Below are 18898 nucleotides of genomic sequence, written 5' to 3' on the forward strand. Positions count from 1 at the left end.
CTGTCTTTTTCTCACTCGGTATGCCACAAACACGTTTGTAGTCAACTACACAAACTCACAAGACGTTTCAGGTCACCGGTTCCAACAATACCGTGTTAGGCCATCTCCAACAGAATGGTTTACAAGCTACAGGGCCAAAAATAACTCGAAAATCATCTTCAACTAAGGGCTAGGCCAAATGGCTTGTGGGCTCCACAGGACAAAAAAGGGGCCAAAGGGCCAATCGGCTGGCCCAACCCAGCCAGCCAGCTAGCCGGCCCCGGGCCTGGCCATACATTCAAATGCAACGGCTAATTGATGTCAGCGTAATGTCAGTTACTGTTGGATTTGAATTTTTTTTTTGGGCCATTTTTTTTTTTTTAAATTTTAAAATATTCTCATTTTTTCCTATAAATACCTAAGTCATTCCTACATCATTTGTCACATAATTTTCACCGTTTCTACACCATTTCAATTCTCATATTTTCATATCTCTTCCAATAATATTTCCTTCAATTTTTTCATATGCAATGAAAGGTAGGGCTTGGACCCAAAAAGAAGATGAAGCTCTTTGCAGGGCTTATAGATTGGTATTAGAAGATAGTGTGAGAGGGAGTTCTCAAACAAGTGGAATTTGGACTCGTGTCCAAAAAATACTATGAGTTCTACAAAGGCACCACCACTCCACCGAATACCCAAAACTACGAGAGGTTGTTCTTCAAGATGAAAGAAACATCTTCATCCAAGTTTGAATAAATGACATTAAGCAATGTTAGCAAGTAGACATGAAAACGGCGCCAATTACTACGACGAAATAAGTGTTTTCACAATTTATTTTAAACATTTAATTATATTACATTTAATTTCATAAATGAATTTACTTTAATTTTTGTGATTATATTTGATTATATTACATTTAATTTCATAAATTAATTTTCTTTAATTTTTGTAATTATATTTTCTAGGTAGGTCAATATTGGTTATGATATCCACAAGTAAAATGTTTCAGAACACTTTCCCTGTGAAGCTCTCAGTTATAACGTAAAATGCTACAAGTTTTAAGGCAATATGAAAATCCGAAGTAAATAATCATTGAGAATCCATGTAATACAATCGACGGGGAAAACAAAACAAAAAAAGGACAAAAAAATTTGCGTAAATTACATAGGGATAGAATGCGGGAACAATGATATATGAATGCACGTTCCTAACCCAAGCAGCCGTCAGCCGTTGTGTTCTATCGTTCTATGTTGGTGCAGCCGTACTTCCCACAGCCAACTTTGGGTGTTTTACTGCTCGAGTAACAAATGTTTTCATAAATGCAATAAGAACTAATCTTCATCGTCAGAGTTGAAGGTGATTTTTTGAGACTTTGGAGCATCGGCAGGAATCTCTTTGAAGTGAGCCCCGTAAAGTTTGGACTCCTGTATTTCAATACCCAAATAAGAAGAAGGATTGTTAAAATGCCACTCATGCAAGCAGATCAAAGAACACGGAACATGAATGCGAATTATTCAGCAACCAGCAGGAAAAGCTAAATATGAGATAAGATGAAAGAGAACCAAATGCGTGCCTTTTTCTTAACATGGGTGCCAAATTTCAACAAGGCTTCTGGCACATTTTGCTTGGCTTCTCTGAGAACATTGACCAGCTCCCCCGCAAGTCCCTGGAATAGTACTCAATATATACTAGTTTGACGTAGAATTCTTCTCAAAAAATAATTCTCAAAATCTTGTAGAATATTGATTTAACACATTTAGTGTTACCTTGTTGTGATGTGTGAAAAAAGTATGAGCAACGCCCTTCTTTCCAGCCCGCCCAGTCCGCCCAATTCGGTGGACATAATCCTCAGTAGTGAGGGGAAAACTATAGTTGATCACTACTTCAACGTCTGGAATATCCAATCCACGAGCAGCCACATCAGTAGCTATCTGAAAATATGTTTCAGATAAAATGCAACATATTATAACCAGTTTCCAGACATAGCTACAAGAAGTTAAAATATTTCTTCATACAGATAGGGTCTTTCAGATAGAAGCAAGCATATGCTAACCACAAATTCCCTGTCAAAAAGTTCGTAGAGATTTCAATAAATAGTTACCCCTTTACAAAAACATTTTAAACCAGCTGGAAGGAAACTATAAAACAGTTGGGAGGAATGTAAAAATGTACCGAGACTTCCACAATATACAAGAATGTTGTTTTGGTAAATACGAGTACCTACCTTGTCCAAGATACTTGTGGGTCCTTTTTGTCATCATTATTGTCTTTCAAGTTTCAAGTTCCATTCTAGTAAACCTTAATTCTTTCACTTTTCCTTAATACTGATTTTTGTAACCAAGTTAAAAAAGTTCGGATACAAATTAAGAGATCCCTCCTAAACAGGGTAGGAAAGAAAATGGTGCCTCTCATCATGTGGCACTAACTCCCAATGTAATCTTACGAGCTAAAATGTCCATCCAATTCTTAGATAAAAAGGGGAGGGCAAAGCAGAATAAGACGTAGTGTCAGCGGTCAAGTTTATTAGTATTTTGATAAACACTGTATTTAGATAAAACATATCACTTCTATCGAACAACATACCATCAAGGGGCAGCTTCCCTTCTTGAATAGAGAGAGTGCCTTCGTACGCTCACTTTGTGCCTTATCACCATGTATAGAAACAGCCTTCCAACCCCTAAAAATAAGAAATACATAGACCATCAGTAGCTTTCCTCAAAAATCTTCGGCAGCAATCCAAATATGGATCAAGAACTTTACCCTTTGTGCAGCATATTCTCAAGGTGAGGGGCTTCCGCTTTGTACAAGACAAAAATCAAAATTCTGTTCCTGTTCCACAGTATAACATCAGTAGTAGATGATATCAAATTACATCATCAAGGAAAGTAACGAAGTATTGAAGGAGCTCCATTGTCTGATCTAAAAATTGAACATGTACAGATGGTAAAACCAAGTGGGATTTGATCACACAAAATACACACAACACTAGTTCCAAAATAATCCACCAGGGATTGGCTAAGAGTCTAAGACACAAGTTACAAATGAAATAATGGGACATAATGTGCCAAAACTTACTCTTGCGATTTGTGGTATTTTTCTAGCAATGCAACCAAGCGCCTACTACGTGAATGCTCATCCAAGACCTATGAACGTGATATGGAGGTCAATTGCAGTAAAGCATATATTGAATGAACAAAATAAACATTTATTCATCACATAGGTTTCACGTGTGTTGAGAACTTGTACCTCAACTATCTGCATAACATCATGGTTGGCAGCTAAATCCTCTGATCCAACAACTACCTGAAATAATGTGTTATTAGTTTTCCAAAAGGTGAAAACGAACTATTAAAGGTCACAATAATTAAGAATTCGCACCTTAACAGGATTAGGATCCATGAATTCCTGAGCTAATTGATGAACTGATGGAGGCCATGTAGCACTGAACATTACCATTTGCCGAGCTGCAGAGTCAATACATCTATATCATTATCACCAGACTGAAATTATCCTACAAAACTAATTGAACTAGTAGGAAAGATCCGAGAGTACTGAAATGTCAAGGTTCAAGTGGGACAGACCCTACCTAGCCCAAAAATTGGAGAAAACTTAGATACTTCAACCTAATTAGCAGTCTAGAGTTTAATTGGCCACAAATTTTCCAATAAATTCATTTCAGAAATTCAAACTGCTCATGGTACTCCTTTTACGAGACATCTTTGGAGAGCAATCCAGGGGAAATAGATTACTTCTTATTTCATATTTAGGCAAGCATCACAAATTATTCTAAAGAATTCCCCAGTAGATTAATGTGGATATTTCCAGAGTCATGTACCAACTGGCACATAAAAAGGGCAACTTTGTAAGCTTCTAAAATAAGAGTTAGTGAAAAGAAATTCTGGGTTTCTTCTTGCGCGGAGGCACAGCAACCTTGGAGTGATTGCAAAATACCCTTGGTATGATGCTGAAGGCCAGTCTGATGCCGGAATTTTTCTAACTCTATTGGAGTGATTCCAATAACCATTGGTATGATGCCAAAGGCCAGAGTGAGTACACATCTTCTTCTATATTCCTATTGTCCTACATCAGTTTGGTGGGAGATCCAGTATATTTAGCAAGGCTGGGAACTTGGTGACTGACTGAAGATACTGCTACTTCAACATGTCAAACTCAATGTCGAGTCTTTAATTGCAACCAAGGGAGAATAATGGAGGAGCCAAGTTAAAATTCAATAAATTAGTCTTTCTACTTTTTATGTAATGAATGCAGTTTAGTCAGCAAATTCTGTGTTTGAGTCTCTCAATGTTACAATATTAATTATTTGGTGTCATAAATTTTTCTTTAGAATTCCTCAGTATATTAATGTAGATCTTTCCAGATTCATGTACCAACTGGCATATAAAAAGGGCTCACTTTGTAAGTTTTTAAAATAAAAGTCAGTGAAAAGAAGTTCTGGGTTACTGCTTGTGTGTGAGACGCAGCAACCTTGGAGTGATTCCAAGGTACCTTCAGTGTGATGCTGGAATTTTTCTGATTTCTCTATTGGTGTGATTCCAGTATACCCTTGCTGTGATGCCTATGGCCAGAGTGAGTCTGAATCTTCTATATTCCTATCTATTTCTACTGTCCTACATCAATAGGTCTCATAACTGAATTACTTCCAGGCCCCTCATAATTAAAATCATTTTCAGTTAGATGATTTCTATTAGAAACAAAAAACAGTTGTCCAAAAGTCTAAGTCAAAATGATGTCTTTCCTCTCTCTATGGATAGGTATCCAATAGCACTAACCTGTGTATGTAAGTAGAGATGAGTGGTTATTTCTAATAAAGGGACGAAACAATTAGTAACATAAACTGGAAGAGCATATTTTTCCTCACACAGCTTCTCCATATGACAATGGAATCGAATAAACTATTTAAATTTTAAACAAATAATTAAAATGTTTTAGACTTAATTAAAGTACTTCCAAACAAACTAGAGTACTTGATGTCACTGGATAGATAAAGAGAGACCTACTAATCATACATTAGATAAAGAGAGACCTATTAATGCTACATCACATACCAGAGCATGTCTGGCCCAATATATAGCGAACTTCTGGTTCAAATCCCATGTCTAGCATTCGATCTGCTTCATCAAGGACCTATGAAAAATTTCTGTTAATCTCTATTTTCTGAGATCTTTAACACTGCTAAAACATTCCATGTATAAAAAGACAAGGGTAGTGCTATTCACACACCCCTTTTTACCTCCCACACACCCTTGTCAATTTTTTGTTCATTGATACTCTTCAATTCATTCGATCCGATGGCCAAAAATTGAGTGGGGTGTGTGAGAAGTAAAAATAAGTGTGCAGATAGCACCACCCAAAGAAAAATTCACAGCCAAACTAAAGTAAAATAAGAAAATGAAACTTAATGATACTTCCCTTCAGGTAACAGATACTTACCATAAAAGATACTTCCTTCAGGCAACAATCCTTATTTTCAATGAGATCCTTCAGACGACCAGGAGTTCCAATGACAATGTCCTAAGAGCACAGAAAAGTATACAAAAACCAATTGTAAGAAGATACAAAATGACACACATAGAACCTCTAAAGAATACTTCCACCTGCACATGTACTGAATTAACTCAATCAGACCTTTGCCCAAACCAAAAGAACTAACTTTTCAAAATTTCCAAGTAAACCCAACTGATGTGGTATACCAGACTACCAGTAGCAATGACTGAAATTTTTAAGTTAAAACTATTTAGTCAGCAGGACTAATCCCAATTCTAGTTTAAATTATAAGCTCTTTCTTTTCTATAAGTAGGATACTACTATACTCAGGGCTACCAGGGTACTAATGCATATAATCTTTAATTGTAGACACACATTCAAAAAAATTTGTTTTAATAAGATTTTTGAATAAGCTTTTCAAATGAGAACTTGTTTCTCACTTGTTACAACAACAACAACAACAACAAAGCCTTTTCCCACTAAGTGGGGTCGGCTATATGAATCCTAGAATGTCATTGCGCTTGGTTCTGTGTCACGTCTTCTGTTAGATCCAAGTACTCAGTCTTTTCTTAGAGCCTCTTCCAAAGTCCTTCTAGGTCTTCCTCTACCCCTTTGGCCGTGAACCTCTGTCTCATAATCACATCTTCTAACCGGAGTGTTAGTAGGCCTTCATTTCACATGTCCAAACTACTGTAACCGATTTACTCTCATATTTCCTTCAATTTCGGCTACTCCTACTTTACCTCGGATATCCTCATTCCTAATCTTATCCTTTCTTGTGTGCCCACACATCGAACGAAACATTCTCATCTCTGCTACACCCATTTTATGTATGTGTTGATGCTTCACCACCCAACATTCCATGCCATAAAGCATTGCCGTCCTATAAAATTTTCCCTTGAGCTGCAGTGGCATACGACGGTCACACAAAACGCCGGATGCACTCATCCATCTAGCTTGGTTCTCACTTGTTAGATCATACCTAAACAGATAAGATGCACTAAGTTGCATGTCATCCACTGTGTTTGTGAAATTTATAACAACTATCCAATCTTTTTTTTATGTAGATTTCACCAAACCCATCCTGTCATTTCCCTGAAAAATGATGTTTGTCGATATTACCATCTACATTTTGGTATTTTGAACCTCACAATACTTCCGTTAACATTAATATTCAATACCTTGGTTGTTATATGACCAGTAAAACAAAAGAATACAAAAGAGGAAACTGTTTTGTGCGCATCAAGTACAGGGCAAGCTTTGCATTAGAGAACCCTCCATGATTTGGCTACAATTGACTATGTGCAAAGCTTTCAAAAAGGACAAAGAATCCATACATCATTAGGTGAAATTTATTTGGTTTAAGTGTATTCAAAACGAGGACAAAGTTCGAAATAAAGAATTTAATCCAGACATCATCGTATTTCCAAGTCACAGCGTTACTGATCCAGTTTAAAACATGAAGTTAATTTTGATTAGCCAATTGTAGACCAGTGTAAAGTATGAGGGGATGAAGTATAAATTTGAATTTGTGCCACATTAAATAAGAAAGAATTAAGTATCTTACAACACCAGACTTCAACATAGATATTTGGGGTCCTTTGGATGCTCCTCCAAACAAACAAACTGATACCACACCACAAGGTTTCCCAGCCTCGAACAAAACCTCTGAAATCTGCCACCAGAAGATAAAGCAAATGGTTGGTCAGCTTTTCAATAAATAACCTTGAATTTCTCCTGTGAACATATCACATGCCCAAGCAGCAGGTGAAAAAGGAATGTAAGCAAGAACAACAAATTATCAGTACGACCAAATACAAAAAGGAAACCAAGTCCACAAACTTGTTTCACTCTACTATTTGTTGGACATACTTCTTACATGAAAAGTTTGTGGCTTTTAAGTGTTTGTCACAGAAGGATATAATACTTGCTGACCCATTGTTGAATCTCCTTGAATGCTTAAAAAGAATTCCCCTTTCTTCTTACATCAGAACCAATGGAACTCTTGTTCTATCCTAATAAAAACATTTCCCCCACCCCTCCCTTACCACTGTGGACTAACCCAAAGATATTTGCCTACATTGAAAGAGCGCAGAATTTGTACACATGACTACCAAACTCACAATTTGTGCAACTATGTGGTTCTTTTTCAACCTTAACAGGCAACAATCCAAAAGAGGGTTATCATCTTCTATCAGCTTTCTGGCAAGTAAAGGTACTATTTGCAGCAACTCTGTTCAAAACTCATTTATGGACTATTATAGTGAAATGCATGACCACATACCCAAAAAAATAAAGTAAAAAAAATCAATTTTCTCAACTCCCCGTGTATGTGAGTGATTCCTCATTACACATTTTCTGATGAATATCTAATTCACGTAACAAAATCCTTGAGACAATTGAGCGACTGATAGTATTTTGTCACATAATAATCAATCTTTTTCATTGAATTTAGACCAAAAAGATATTCTTAATTTTACTGATTCTAACTTTCTAGATTTTCTTGAGGTCAAGGGTAATTCCATAATAGCTAATCAGCATCAGATTAAAAGACCTGCGACTAGCCACCCACCGCCGTATACCTACCACACAGTCATCCATCGTTGGACTTATCTAAGGGTACTATAGCAATAAATTATTCATTATTCGACACCTTTCGTCTTCCTCTGAACTTGCATTCTAGGAGGACAGAAATTGACAGGGGGAAACACAATTACTCTTAAACCCATTCTTTGAAGCCGGAACCCTATGCTACAAGAGGCAATATTGAATCAGAGACACATAATGCCACCTCAGAGAGAAAATCTAATATGCAGAACACAATTTCAATTTCTTAATCGATACAGAAAACTTAAAAATATTATCCAACACTAGTTAGAATATGCATCTTGGGTCAGTAAGTACATACTTGTTGAGCTAGCTCCCTTGTAGGTGCAAGTGCAAGGCAAAGAGGAGTTCGTCCCCTCGAAAACTTACCCTTCCTCTTGTTCAAAACCTGCATAATAGCGGGTATTCCAAAAGCCAAAGTCTTGCCTAGAAAACACAACACAATCAGCTTAACTGGACAAAAAGAGCTCACAACACAAACCAAACTTCAAATCCTAAAATCCAATCCACACTAGTACCTGACCCGGTTTTTGCAATCCCAATAAAATCGCGACCGTCCAATAAGAACGGCCAGGCCCGGGATTGAATCGGAGATGGACTGTTGAAATTCTGACAGCATTGTAAAACCTCACTAGGAAGCTTCGATTCTGCAAAGGAAGTCAGTGGCTTGTATTTGGCTTCCTTCGAATCCTTCCCACTAACCACCACAGCCGCGTCTCCAGATTCACCTTCGTCGGCATGGCCATTTTCCTGTGGCTCCTGATTATTTTCGGGTTCTTCCTCCTTGTCTTTGGATTTCTTGTGCTTCTTCTTCTTCTTCTTCTTTTTGACAATAGAATCTGAGTCTTCTTCCTGAGGAGCAATGTCTTCGAGCTTTCTCTTGGGGTCGGGGCTGGGATGGGCTTCTTCTTCGTCTTTGTTTTTCTGCTTCTTCTTCTTCCTCTCCGCTTTGGTTTCGTGGAGAGGTTGGGTCTGTTGCAGTTCTGCCTCGCCGACGGCGGCGGAGGATTCTTTGAGTTTGCGACCCATTGTCGAAGCTCAACTCGGGTGATAACGGCGGAGGAAAAACCAGCAGAGGCCGACGACGGGGTTTATTCTAGGGTTTTCAACTTTTCAGAAGGGAAGGGGTTTATTCTAGGGTTTTGACGTTTGACCATATTATGTAGTACTGTCCACGTGCACGAAATTGATGACGTGACGAGGGTGGTTTTGTCATTTTACCTAAGTAGCTAACTAACCATCAATAGGAACATGCCACATGCACGTTAAAAAGGATGTCATTCCCACACTAATTATCCATCAACAGGATGTTAACCACCAATAGGAATATGCCACCTACAATATGCGTAAAAGGATGTTATTTATGTATTTATTTTTACTTCTTATACATCTTTGTAAATTTTTGGTAAATAATCTTCGTCAATTTATTTGATTGAAAATTGAAAAGAGTCTTGAAATGGTCGACATTTAGATGGACTTCCAATGCCTGACGTGAACCTTGTGCACTGGCGCAAATCCGGTCTTGAGATGCTTGAGGGTTTGGGCGGGCTTTCACATGGCCCACAATTTGCCCTTACTTTGTTGGCCCGCTGAAGGTGGCTTTTTGGGTTGGAGGAGTTTTGGGCGGGCTTCACATTACCAAGCGGTGGAAAATGCAACGGCTCAAAAAGCCAGTGACCGCTGGCTGTTGGATCAAATCCAACTTCCGTTCCAAATTTGCAATTGTAATCCCGCGTACGCGTAGGAACTAAGTCTCTCTCTCTCTCTGTCTCTCTTTCTCAGAATAAAGTGGGAGTTGAGTAGTGTCACTCGCGCAACAGAGTCTCTCTCTCTCTCTCTCTCTCTCTCTCCCCCTCCCCCTCCCCCTGAGCGTGCACTACATCTTGTGCAAGATTTGGGGATCTAGCTATGAATCGCCACCACGACCCCAACCCGTTTGACGAAGAAGTGGTCGAGGTCGAGGTCAATCCCTTTTCGGTAATTTTGCCTCTTCCCTTTTCTCTTTCTCCAATTTTAACCCTTTTCTTTTTCTTCCTCGCGCTTAGATCTACCTTCCATTTTACTTGGTGATCTCAATTCCTGCATACTTTCGTGAATTCGGTTATTCGATCTGGATCTGAAAAGTGAAATTTTGTTATTTGAAATTTGAATACCTTAATTTTTTTTGTTTTTTCCTTCTTTTTTGGTAGTGAAGAAAATGAAGAAAAACAATGTGAATTAGGAAATAATAATATGTTTAACCTATAAAGTTGAGTTGTAAAATTTAAATTAACATGCGGATTTTCAGTCTTAAGCTCTTGCCAGTGCCATTCCTCCCTGTGTAAGAATACTTAGCTTAGAGTCTTAGACCAAACCTAATATGTACGAAAAAAAATGGATTTAAATTTTGGAACTGGGTTAGGTTTTTAACTTATGTTATTTTGAATTTTGAATAAAAATTCAAAATTTGAATTTTTTTGCCTCATTCACTTCAAATTCAGTGGTGACGAAAGAAGATGGATTTGGGCAACATTTATTTGACTTGTTCCTTAAGATGAAAACAAAAAGAAACAAGTCCAGTCAATTTAGATAAGGCTTTGTTGTTGTTGTTGTTGTAGAAATGTTTCCATCATTGAGCCCCCATCCCCGGTTTAAGCAATGCCATCCTTTTACATTTTGTTGCCCCTCCCTTTCTTTAATAGTGATATTTATTCCTTTTGCATCTTTTCGATAATACATTTACTTAATAGTCTGCATATTCTTATGATTTACCGCCTACCTTCCGGCCTTGAAGGGCACATGACTATGTTGCACGGATACGGGATACAATACCGCTGATACGCAAAATTTCTAAAAAAAGGGATACAATATGGCAGTTAAATAATATATATATATATATATTTGATGTGTTCATATTCATTATATAAGTCAAATCACAAAAGAGTGAAACATTCATGTTTATCTTTTAACAGTAACAAAATAGAACACTGCTTAGTCTTTGTGATTCTTGAGATTGGTCCTCGCCTCTCCCAGGACCGGAATGATTTTCCTTGCCCGATGGGGCTACATCCATCTCTTAATGACCTGGTGAGTCTACATCCATCTCTTAATGATTTTCCTAGGCGCTAGACGGTGAGTTGCCGTTGCGACTAGTCCCTAATTGGTCAGAAAATCAGAAAGCTTGTTAGGTGGCTTCTTGGACGGGGCTAGGCAGGGCTAGGCGAGGATCTGTGGAGAGCTATGCTGGAATCTGGAATTTTTTAGATGCAGACTGATCGGCTCATTCCAAGAAGAAGATGGCTTGTATTCAGAGTGTCGTTTTGGCAAATTTTTCAGTTGTTGTTTGAGTTTTTTATTCAATCTTTTTGTTCCAACTGCCCACTATCTAGTTTGACCAAAACAAAAGAGCCCACCATCTTCTTCTTTCTATGACTTTTCGTTTCCGTTTTTTTTTTTTTTTTTTTTTTTTTTTTTTTAATTATAAACTTTTCATTTTTATTATTATTTTTTCTCTTTTAAGACCCCACTGTCTCACCAATAATATCTATATTTTTCACATTTTGTTTTGGTGATGTCTATACTACATATCAATACCACACTTTTTGTCAACTAAAAACTAAGAAAAATACAAGTAGAGTTTTTTATGTGTAAATAGTTACTTATTTACATGATATAATACATTTACTTAAATCCGCCTAGGCACTAGGCTCTAGCCCGCCGCCCGACTAGCACCTAGCGTCTTTTAGAACCATGCAAACCCATAGAATTTAGAAACTACAACAACCCAAATTCCTAACTTAATTCAAAGATCAGTATCTTAGGAGTATCTTAACCGTATGCTAGGAGTATCTTAACCGTATGCTAGGAGTATCTTGACCGTTTCCTTGGAGTATCTTGACCATTTCCTTGGAGTATCCGTTAGTCAACAGCACAAAAAAAATCATCGATTAATTTTTCTTATATGTATAGAATTCAACTCCTCGTGTTTTTTGTCATGTCATTGGATTGATGCAGTATGACATATTAATGATGAATTACAGATGTTGGTTCTTAAAAGTTGAGTGGAATGATGAGGGTTACAAATGCAGTGCTGTGTGCTTCTTTCACATCTTTATGAAGTCCTAGTTCTTTGTACTTAGGCAATATGCATTTTAGAAATTATAGGACCCATGCCATGTAATGTGCATATGCTTTTTGATTTTCAGGCATTTTAGAAGTCACATGTTGACACACCATGCATACTCCACTCCATTTATGATATGATACAAAATTCACTTTTGGATTATATTCCATACAGCTGCATGGTTTGGACATGTTTATTAAGACTGGTGTGAAGCTTAGTTTTACATATATTTTCCCTATCATCCTCGTATAAATGTGTTAAAATGTGCCATAATTTGAGAATTTTGCAGAATGGTGCTGCTGCTCCTAAGTCAAAGTCACGAGTTCCACCAGTGTCATCTGACCATCTGGGCTTTGGGCAGAAACACGATGCCACAGTCGATATACCGTTGGATACAATGAATGTAAAGTAGTTTTCTGTCGTATACATTTTTTTCGCTCTCTATGAGATTATTTATGTATTGTTTGGCTATTTTCTGCAGGATTCTAAGCAAAAGGCAAAAGAGCTTGCAACTTGGGAAGCAGATCTCAAGAAGAGAGAAAAGGTTAATTGACAAGTGTTTTTATTCATTACTTGTCAACAGTTCTACCTTTATTGTATAAATCATTTTATATTCTTTTGAAGTGGAGTTTACAAATGGATAAATTGAGCACAATATGGAATATGTTGCCTGTAATAATACCATTGAGGGCACAGTGGGAGTGGCTGAGGCACATGGGTTTGTCCCATGTTACCTTACGTTTGAAACCCCAATGTACCTTTCTAGCCATTGCTAGTGCTTCCTGTCCCCAATAATTGTAGGGTTCGGTGGTGGGCCCCAGTTTAGATGCGTTATTTGTTTTTATATCTCATTTTTTTTCTTTTTCTTTTTCCTGGTTACAGTCACTCATTTGTGCTGTACTGCTTAATGCGTTCCCTGTATTTTTTTTCAATACAGTTTTTGTATTAATATTTAACTTTTACAGGATATTAAACGTAGAGAAGATTCTGTTGCAAAAGGTAAGCACTATGAATCTGCAACATATATTATTAGTAATTTGGGTGCCCTTTCTTAAATCATAGTAATTAATTTTTTTTCTTCTTTGTGTATCAGGTGGTGTCCCTGTTGATGATAGAAATTGGCCTCCTTTTTTTCCAATTATTCACCATGATATAGCTAATGAAATACCAATACATGCTCAAAGGCTACAATATCTGGCTTTTGCAAGTTGGCTAGGTAAGGCATGTTTATTATGCCAATGTGGTGCTATGTATTTTGCTTTGCTTGTATTTTTATCCATGTGTTGAGGATTCCATTACAAAAGAGTTATTTTCAAATAGTCTGCCTTATAAGTTATAAATTGGATTTACATAAAATTATATGCTTATGGAACATTTTCTCTAACAATCAAGTAGTAGTAAGTTATTTCATTGCTGGGATTTAAGGAATGTACGTACTTATATTCAATTGGAATGTGTCAGTACCTAGTATTTCTCTTAGAATTGTTTACTTAAATATAGATAGTTCCAAGGAGAGGATTGGGAGTTAAAATTGTTTACTTAAATATAGATATTTGAATAAGGTTAGTGTCTTTCCATTGTTTCTGATTACAGACATATATAATGGATGTTTTTAAGGAGGATGGCCACGAATTTTGAAAAGTTTGTTGTTTGGACATCCTTGTTGGGGTCATCTGGAAATGTAGTTCAATGATCCAAACGTCCATTTCTTTAGGTCCTTGTTTAAATATTGACCGTACATAATGTTAGCCAAATTGAAATTGGCCAACTTTTTGGTCCCTCCTCAAGAATTATTCCTTCAAAAGTAAGCTTCCAGATAGGGAACCGTCTGGTCATATAAATTATGTACACAACCGTAGTTGGTCCAATAAAATGAAAGTATTGGTAATCCAATGGCGCAATGAGTTTTGGTTTGGCTGATCTTACTTTTTTGCGTGGATGATCCTTTGAAGAAATGATTCTGATCAGTCCAAGAGATAGTTTAGGATGTCCTCATTTTTTATTTCTAATTAGGGAAATACTCACTTGTAGCTCCTCGTAGGCTCATGCACAAAAAATGCATGTATATGTATAATGTAGATAATACAGAGGAAATGCTCTCTTGGCAGACTCAATATGGACAACTGGTCACTTGAATTCTAATTCTAATATGTGATGCTAGATTAAGAGTCCGGCAGAATATGTGGGTGGACTCCTTGTATCATTATTCTTCTTATCATCACATATATTTCCTTATTAGACTTAAGTGGATTCATCTTTTTATGTTATTTTTCCTTTACACGTAAGTAATATTGTCATTGCAGGCATAGTTCTTTGCCTATTTTTCAATGTGATTGCGATTATCGTCTGTTGGATTAGAGGCGGAGGTAAGTTTTCCTTGATGATATTTGGTTATTACTTGATTGCAGGTGAATTTAGCTCCTTGGCTATCACGCTAATTGGATCTTCTGATGAGTTTCATAAACTGCAGGTGTTAAAATATTTTTGCTTGCGACGATCTATGCTCTAATGGGATGCCCTCTTTCATATGTTCTTTGGTACAGGCCTCTCTATCGTGCTATGAGGTAAATGTTTAAAGATGGTTTTGTTTCTAGTTTCCAGGTAAATAAAAGGTTTGTAGTTCCTCTGGAGATTACAGAGAAGCTGCAATGTCAGCATAAATTTTTTGGCACTTTAGAGAAAATAGCTTGACTGTAATATCACAGATCTTAGGTTAAGACAAGAAACTACTTTGACATTTTTGGGAACCAAATATGAAAGAGTAGGCATTTGTATTTGTCCTAAAATTATCCTCATCCGGTTAATGGAAGAGACCTTTGGCATATGATGGACCCATGTTTAAATTAGGCCCTGTTTATGTTATGAACAAATCAAATTTACACTATGGACTCTAACTGGCACTATAACTCTCTCGCAACTCGTTTCTACCAGAAATTATGGTGCATAATATTTATTTGTCCTTGCTTTTAGTATTTCATGGGCACACCTACGGGGGGACTTGGTAAATCAAAGTTTGATTTAGGAAAATAGTAAGAGAAAGGAATATAATAGAGTCGGACTCACTCCAAAAAAGGTAAATAGGAATAACTCTGATAGAAATTCAGAAGATTCCAGCATCATACCAGCATTCAGTATCATACTACCTTGGAAACAGTGCTGCTTAGTCACTAGGGTGAGATTGTTATGTGGTGCATCTAACATGGTGGTTGTGTTTGAACGTGGAAACCAATTTTTCCTGGAAATCAAGAGTTGTTTGGAATTGAATCCCTTTGCCGGGGGGAAGAAAAAGAGGGAGGGGGGGGGGGGGGGGGTGGTAATTATGTGCAGCTAGCATGATTGTAACTTTTTAATTTTGTATGTAGCTTTTCTGACAAGGTTCTTTTGCTCAAAGATGACACCTCGTCAGTTTTTCAGCCACTGTACAGTAACAAATTTCATTTTTTCTTTGGAACTTCTAAAAAATTTACTGTTGCTGTGACCCTTTTCCATTTATAGTTCATAAAAAAGTTTATGATCCATGGGACCCTTCACATTTGTTGTACAAATGGGTAGAGAATCAGTTGTATGATGTCAATGTTATCGATATGGATGGAAATAGAATGTCCAATTGTTTTTCCTTTGTTAAATTGAAATCGGTAATATCATGCACTTCTGACTCTGTTGAGGTGTATTTTTTTTTAACTTGCAGGACTGATAGTGCCCTGAAGTTTGGTTGGTTTTTCTTGTTCTACATGGTATGTACTGATACCGTATATGTTTGATTTATTATGCTTGACTTATCAATCTGATTTTAATCAATTTTCTTGTGGCAGCTCCACATTGGGTTTTGTATTTTTGCGGCGATAGCTCCTCCAATTGTCTTTAATGGGAAATCATTGACGTAAGCTCTTCCCTTCTTTTTTGTTTCTTGCATTTAATATTATTTACTTGTCGTGATGGCTCCTCCAATTGTCTTTAATAAGTGTTTTGATGCTGTGTAACTGATCCAATATATTTTCCTCCTTTTATTTCTTTATTTTTGCTTCTTATATACAGGGGCATTCTTTCGGCAGTTGATGTTTTCTCTGACCATGTGGTGGTAGGGGTAAGTTTTTAACGTGCCTGCATCTATAGACACTGCTGCTAGAATGTTGTTGGAAGTGTAATGTTTGTTTTATTTCTCATCTCCATCATCTCAGTGTCTTCAATTTTAATGTAACCTCTAAAGTTGAAGAAGAGAATAGATTCGTAGTTGAGATTTTTGTTCAAGATTCAAAATATCAAAACAGTTACAAAGAATTTGGACTACTTCATTTAACTGATAAAAGGAAGAAAAATCATGGTCTAGACTCTAAACTATGAAGTAGGCCACAGCAACAAAAAAGTATGGGGTAGGCCGGGAAGAAATACAAAGTTGCGCTGGTTTTCTGCCAAAACTGAAAACTCAGACTTGTGTGCACTTTTGACTTCTGAATTAATGTTTTCTTTTCCTAAGCACTCTTAACAAATGAACCAGTAACCACCTTCACAATGATCTAAAGTGGGAGAACCCTCTCTTCACCAAGATTCCATTTTCAGGTTCTCAATGCTATGCATTTATTGAGAATATCAGATTATTGCCGAACTTTTGTTTGCTCTGGTTGGTTGGTCAAGTCATGAATTTGTGCTCAGCATTGAGAATATACTGGAGCAAATTTTGGTAAAAGAATATCTGCCCTTTAAATTTGGCCAATAATACATCCCTTATGCTTCTTACTTGAGCATTGAAAGGTTCTCTCAACACAGAACAGCGAAGGATAGACTTTATGCTACACACACACATATATATCCACTTTATCGTTCTTGATCGGAGGTGGTTCCTTAATGTGCATCGGTCGCCCAGTGGTTTTTTTTTTCTTGGTTGCTGGCACACTTTACTCAGTTAGATTTTAGGTTCTAATGAGATCTTATGTACCCTAAACATCAATCCTGTCAGGGAATTGGATCAAAACTATTAATAAAACTCATGAAGACTTGCTTCCCAGTTCATAGCCATATTGCCCAGCTTTACAAATAAGAACAGAAAGGGTAACATCTAGCATCATGATATGGATTTCTGATAACCAAGGGATCTTAGTTGTCGGTTGGATTGTTTGGTGCAAATCTCAATGACTAATATTATTTCTTTTGTTGTATCCTGTGCAGATATTCTACTTAACTGGGTTTGCCTTGTTTTGCTTGGAGTCTCTTCTAAGCTTATGGGTACTTCAGGTGAGAGACAGAGTTCCCTTGTTTCCTATGTACATTTTAAAAATTAATAGCCTTTCGTTAGAAGTATAGAAAATGCTTCTGGTGGTTTACAAAGGCATGCATTTACCTGAATAGTCTCTAGTTATGGATTTATGGAGGTCTCGATTGTTGTGACTGCTCCTAGAGCACCGTGACCCCGCCAGTTTGCTTCAGATGTATTCTGTTTTTGTTTTTCCTCTTATAGAAGAAACTTAATCTTTACCGTTAACATCTAGTATGTTTGTTTCTTTATTCTCGCTTTCACGAAATATATCCATTTAGGTATGTTTACAAAAGCTTGTACAACCATATCTGGAATATGTTTATTCACTTTCATTTGTCGTCTCCTAAAAGATTTGAACTTCATTACTAGTCCGAATGCCTCTTTTTTGTGTTCTAGTCAGATTGAAGTCATTGTTAACATGTTATTTATCGTTACTAATGATCTGATCGTGTTTCCCTGTTTTGTTTGTGCAGAAAGTATACATGTATTTCAGGGGGAACAAGTGAGATTTGATGGTGGGATCGTGATCCGATTGGGATTCAGAGTTGCATTGCCTTTCTAGAGTGGTTTTAGTATATTCTTGTGCGGCGTATTATGTTTGCCATTTCGTTGCGATATGAGTTAGTAAAGAGTGATGAGTAAGCTGTATATGTAGTGTTCCACCCAGACTCTAATAGTATGTTTATTCTCCCCTTCTTGTCGTCAAACTACGTTGCGTTATAATATTGCTGTTTTATGTGTTGCATTTTCGTATTCAGCAACCTGCAACGAGCCAAATAGGCTTTTGGTGCCGAGGATTTACTTACCATCACCATCACTAGATTAATCAAGAAAAGTTGTGAATTGTTTGTTCAAAACTAGTTTTAATCACTAGACATGGATACATAGATGAACAAATACTAGTTTTAATCATTCCATTTTCGAGAGCAATGGTACAATATTTTGGGAGTGCTATTCACACACATCTTTTAACTTTTCACTCTTTGTTAACTTATGTCATTTGATCTTCTTCAATTTATCTGATCTGACGGTTGAAAATTAAAAGGATGTATGAGAAGTAAAAAAAGGCACACCTCTTTCTTCTTAAATAGAGCGACTGGAAACCTAATACACCAACTATAGTAGGACTAAAGAAAATACACTTGCAAGAACTCTACCGTTCTTCTTAGTGCACCAATGGCGTGGCGCTCCATGCGCTTAATGTCATCTATGGAGTGATAAAGCGGCCAAAATTTCACTGTACAAAACGTGTATCCCGCAACAAACCAAGAGTTAACTTCCAAAATCCACCGAGTTAGAACCTCCTCGACCACCGCTAACGCACGGCTGCTCATGGTCTGCAATCAGCGTTCCTATCGAGCCAGTTTTGCTGTCAAAACGTTCCTCAAGGTCCAGAGTGTTCTGAAAGCAGACAGAGAGGATTGAAGTGCGTCTCTGCCATAGATCCGGCAAAA

At 37.1% G+C, this 18898-nt stretch overlaps 2 protein-coding genes across 2 annotated transcripts; one reads left to right on the forward strand and one right to left on the reverse strand.

Annotated features, from left to right (window-relative positions):
* Positions 1-1044: 1044 nt before the first annotated feature.
* LOC137732506 (DEAD-box ATP-dependent RNA helicase 5-like) lies at positions 1045-9221 on the reverse strand. Its single transcript, XM_068471824.1, has 13 exons — positions 8610-9221; positions 8393-8517; positions 7052-7159; positions 5431-5511; positions 5046-5124; positions 3358-3443; positions 3226-3282; positions 3055-3122; positions 2740-2808; positions 2563-2656; positions 1746-1910; positions 1553-1645; positions 1045-1403 (listed from the first exon to the last, which is right to left on the reverse strand). Exons 1-13 carry the CDS (start codon positions 9118-9120, stop codon positions 1311-1313), a joined length of 1629 nt encoding a protein of 542 aa, XP_068327925.1. The 5' UTR covers positions 9121-9221; the 3' UTR covers positions 1045-1310.
* Positions 9222-9908: 687 nt separating this feature from the next.
* LOC137732507 (secretory carrier-associated membrane protein 4-like) lies at positions 9909-18189 on the forward strand. The gene is made up of 12 exons (XM_068471825.1): positions 9909-10068; positions 12483-12596; positions 12675-12737; positions 13159-13192; positions 13287-13409; positions 14497-14559; positions 14664-14757; positions 15882-15927; positions 16006-16073; positions 16229-16277; positions 17357-17422; positions 17918-18189. Exons 1-12 carry the CDS (start codon positions 10000-10002, stop codon positions 17948-17950), a joined length of 822 nt encoding a protein of 273 aa, XP_068327926.1. The 5' UTR covers positions 9909-9999; the 3' UTR covers positions 17951-18189.
* The last annotated feature ends 709 nt before the right edge of the window (positions 18190-18898 follow it).

This window comes from Pyrus communis, chromosome 4, assembly GCF_963583255.1.
Source record: "Pyrus communis chromosome 4, drPyrComm1.1, whole genome shotgun sequence".
NCBI lineage: Eukaryota > Viridiplantae > Streptophyta > Magnoliopsida > Rosales > Rosaceae > Pyrus > Pyrus communis.

Coding starts and splice junctions, on each gene's coding strand:
- LOC137732506 (XM_068471824.1), bottom strand. CDS start 9,120: ATGGGTCGCAAACTCAAAGAATCCTCCGCCGCCGTCGGCGAGGCAGAA. Junction 3,283..3,357: donor TGGATCCTAATCCTGTTAAG/GTGCGAATTCTT, acceptor ACATTATTTCAG/GTAGTTGTTGGATCAGAGGA. Junction 1,911..2,562: donor AGGGAAGCTGCCCCTTGATG/GTATGTTGTTCG, acceptor ACATATTTTCAG/ATAGCTACTGATGTGGCTGC.
- LOC137732507 (XM_068471825.1), top strand. CDS start 10,000: ATGAATCGCCACCACGACCCCAACCCGTTTGACGAAGAAGTGGTCGAG. Junction 14,758..15,881: donor CCTCTCTATCGTGCTATGAG/GTAAATGTTTAA, acceptor TTTAACTTGCAG/GACTGATAGTGCCCTGAAGT. Junction 16,074..16,228: donor TTTAATGGGAAATCATTGAC/GTAAGCTCTTCC, acceptor TCTTATATACAG/GGGCATTCTTTCGGCAGTTG.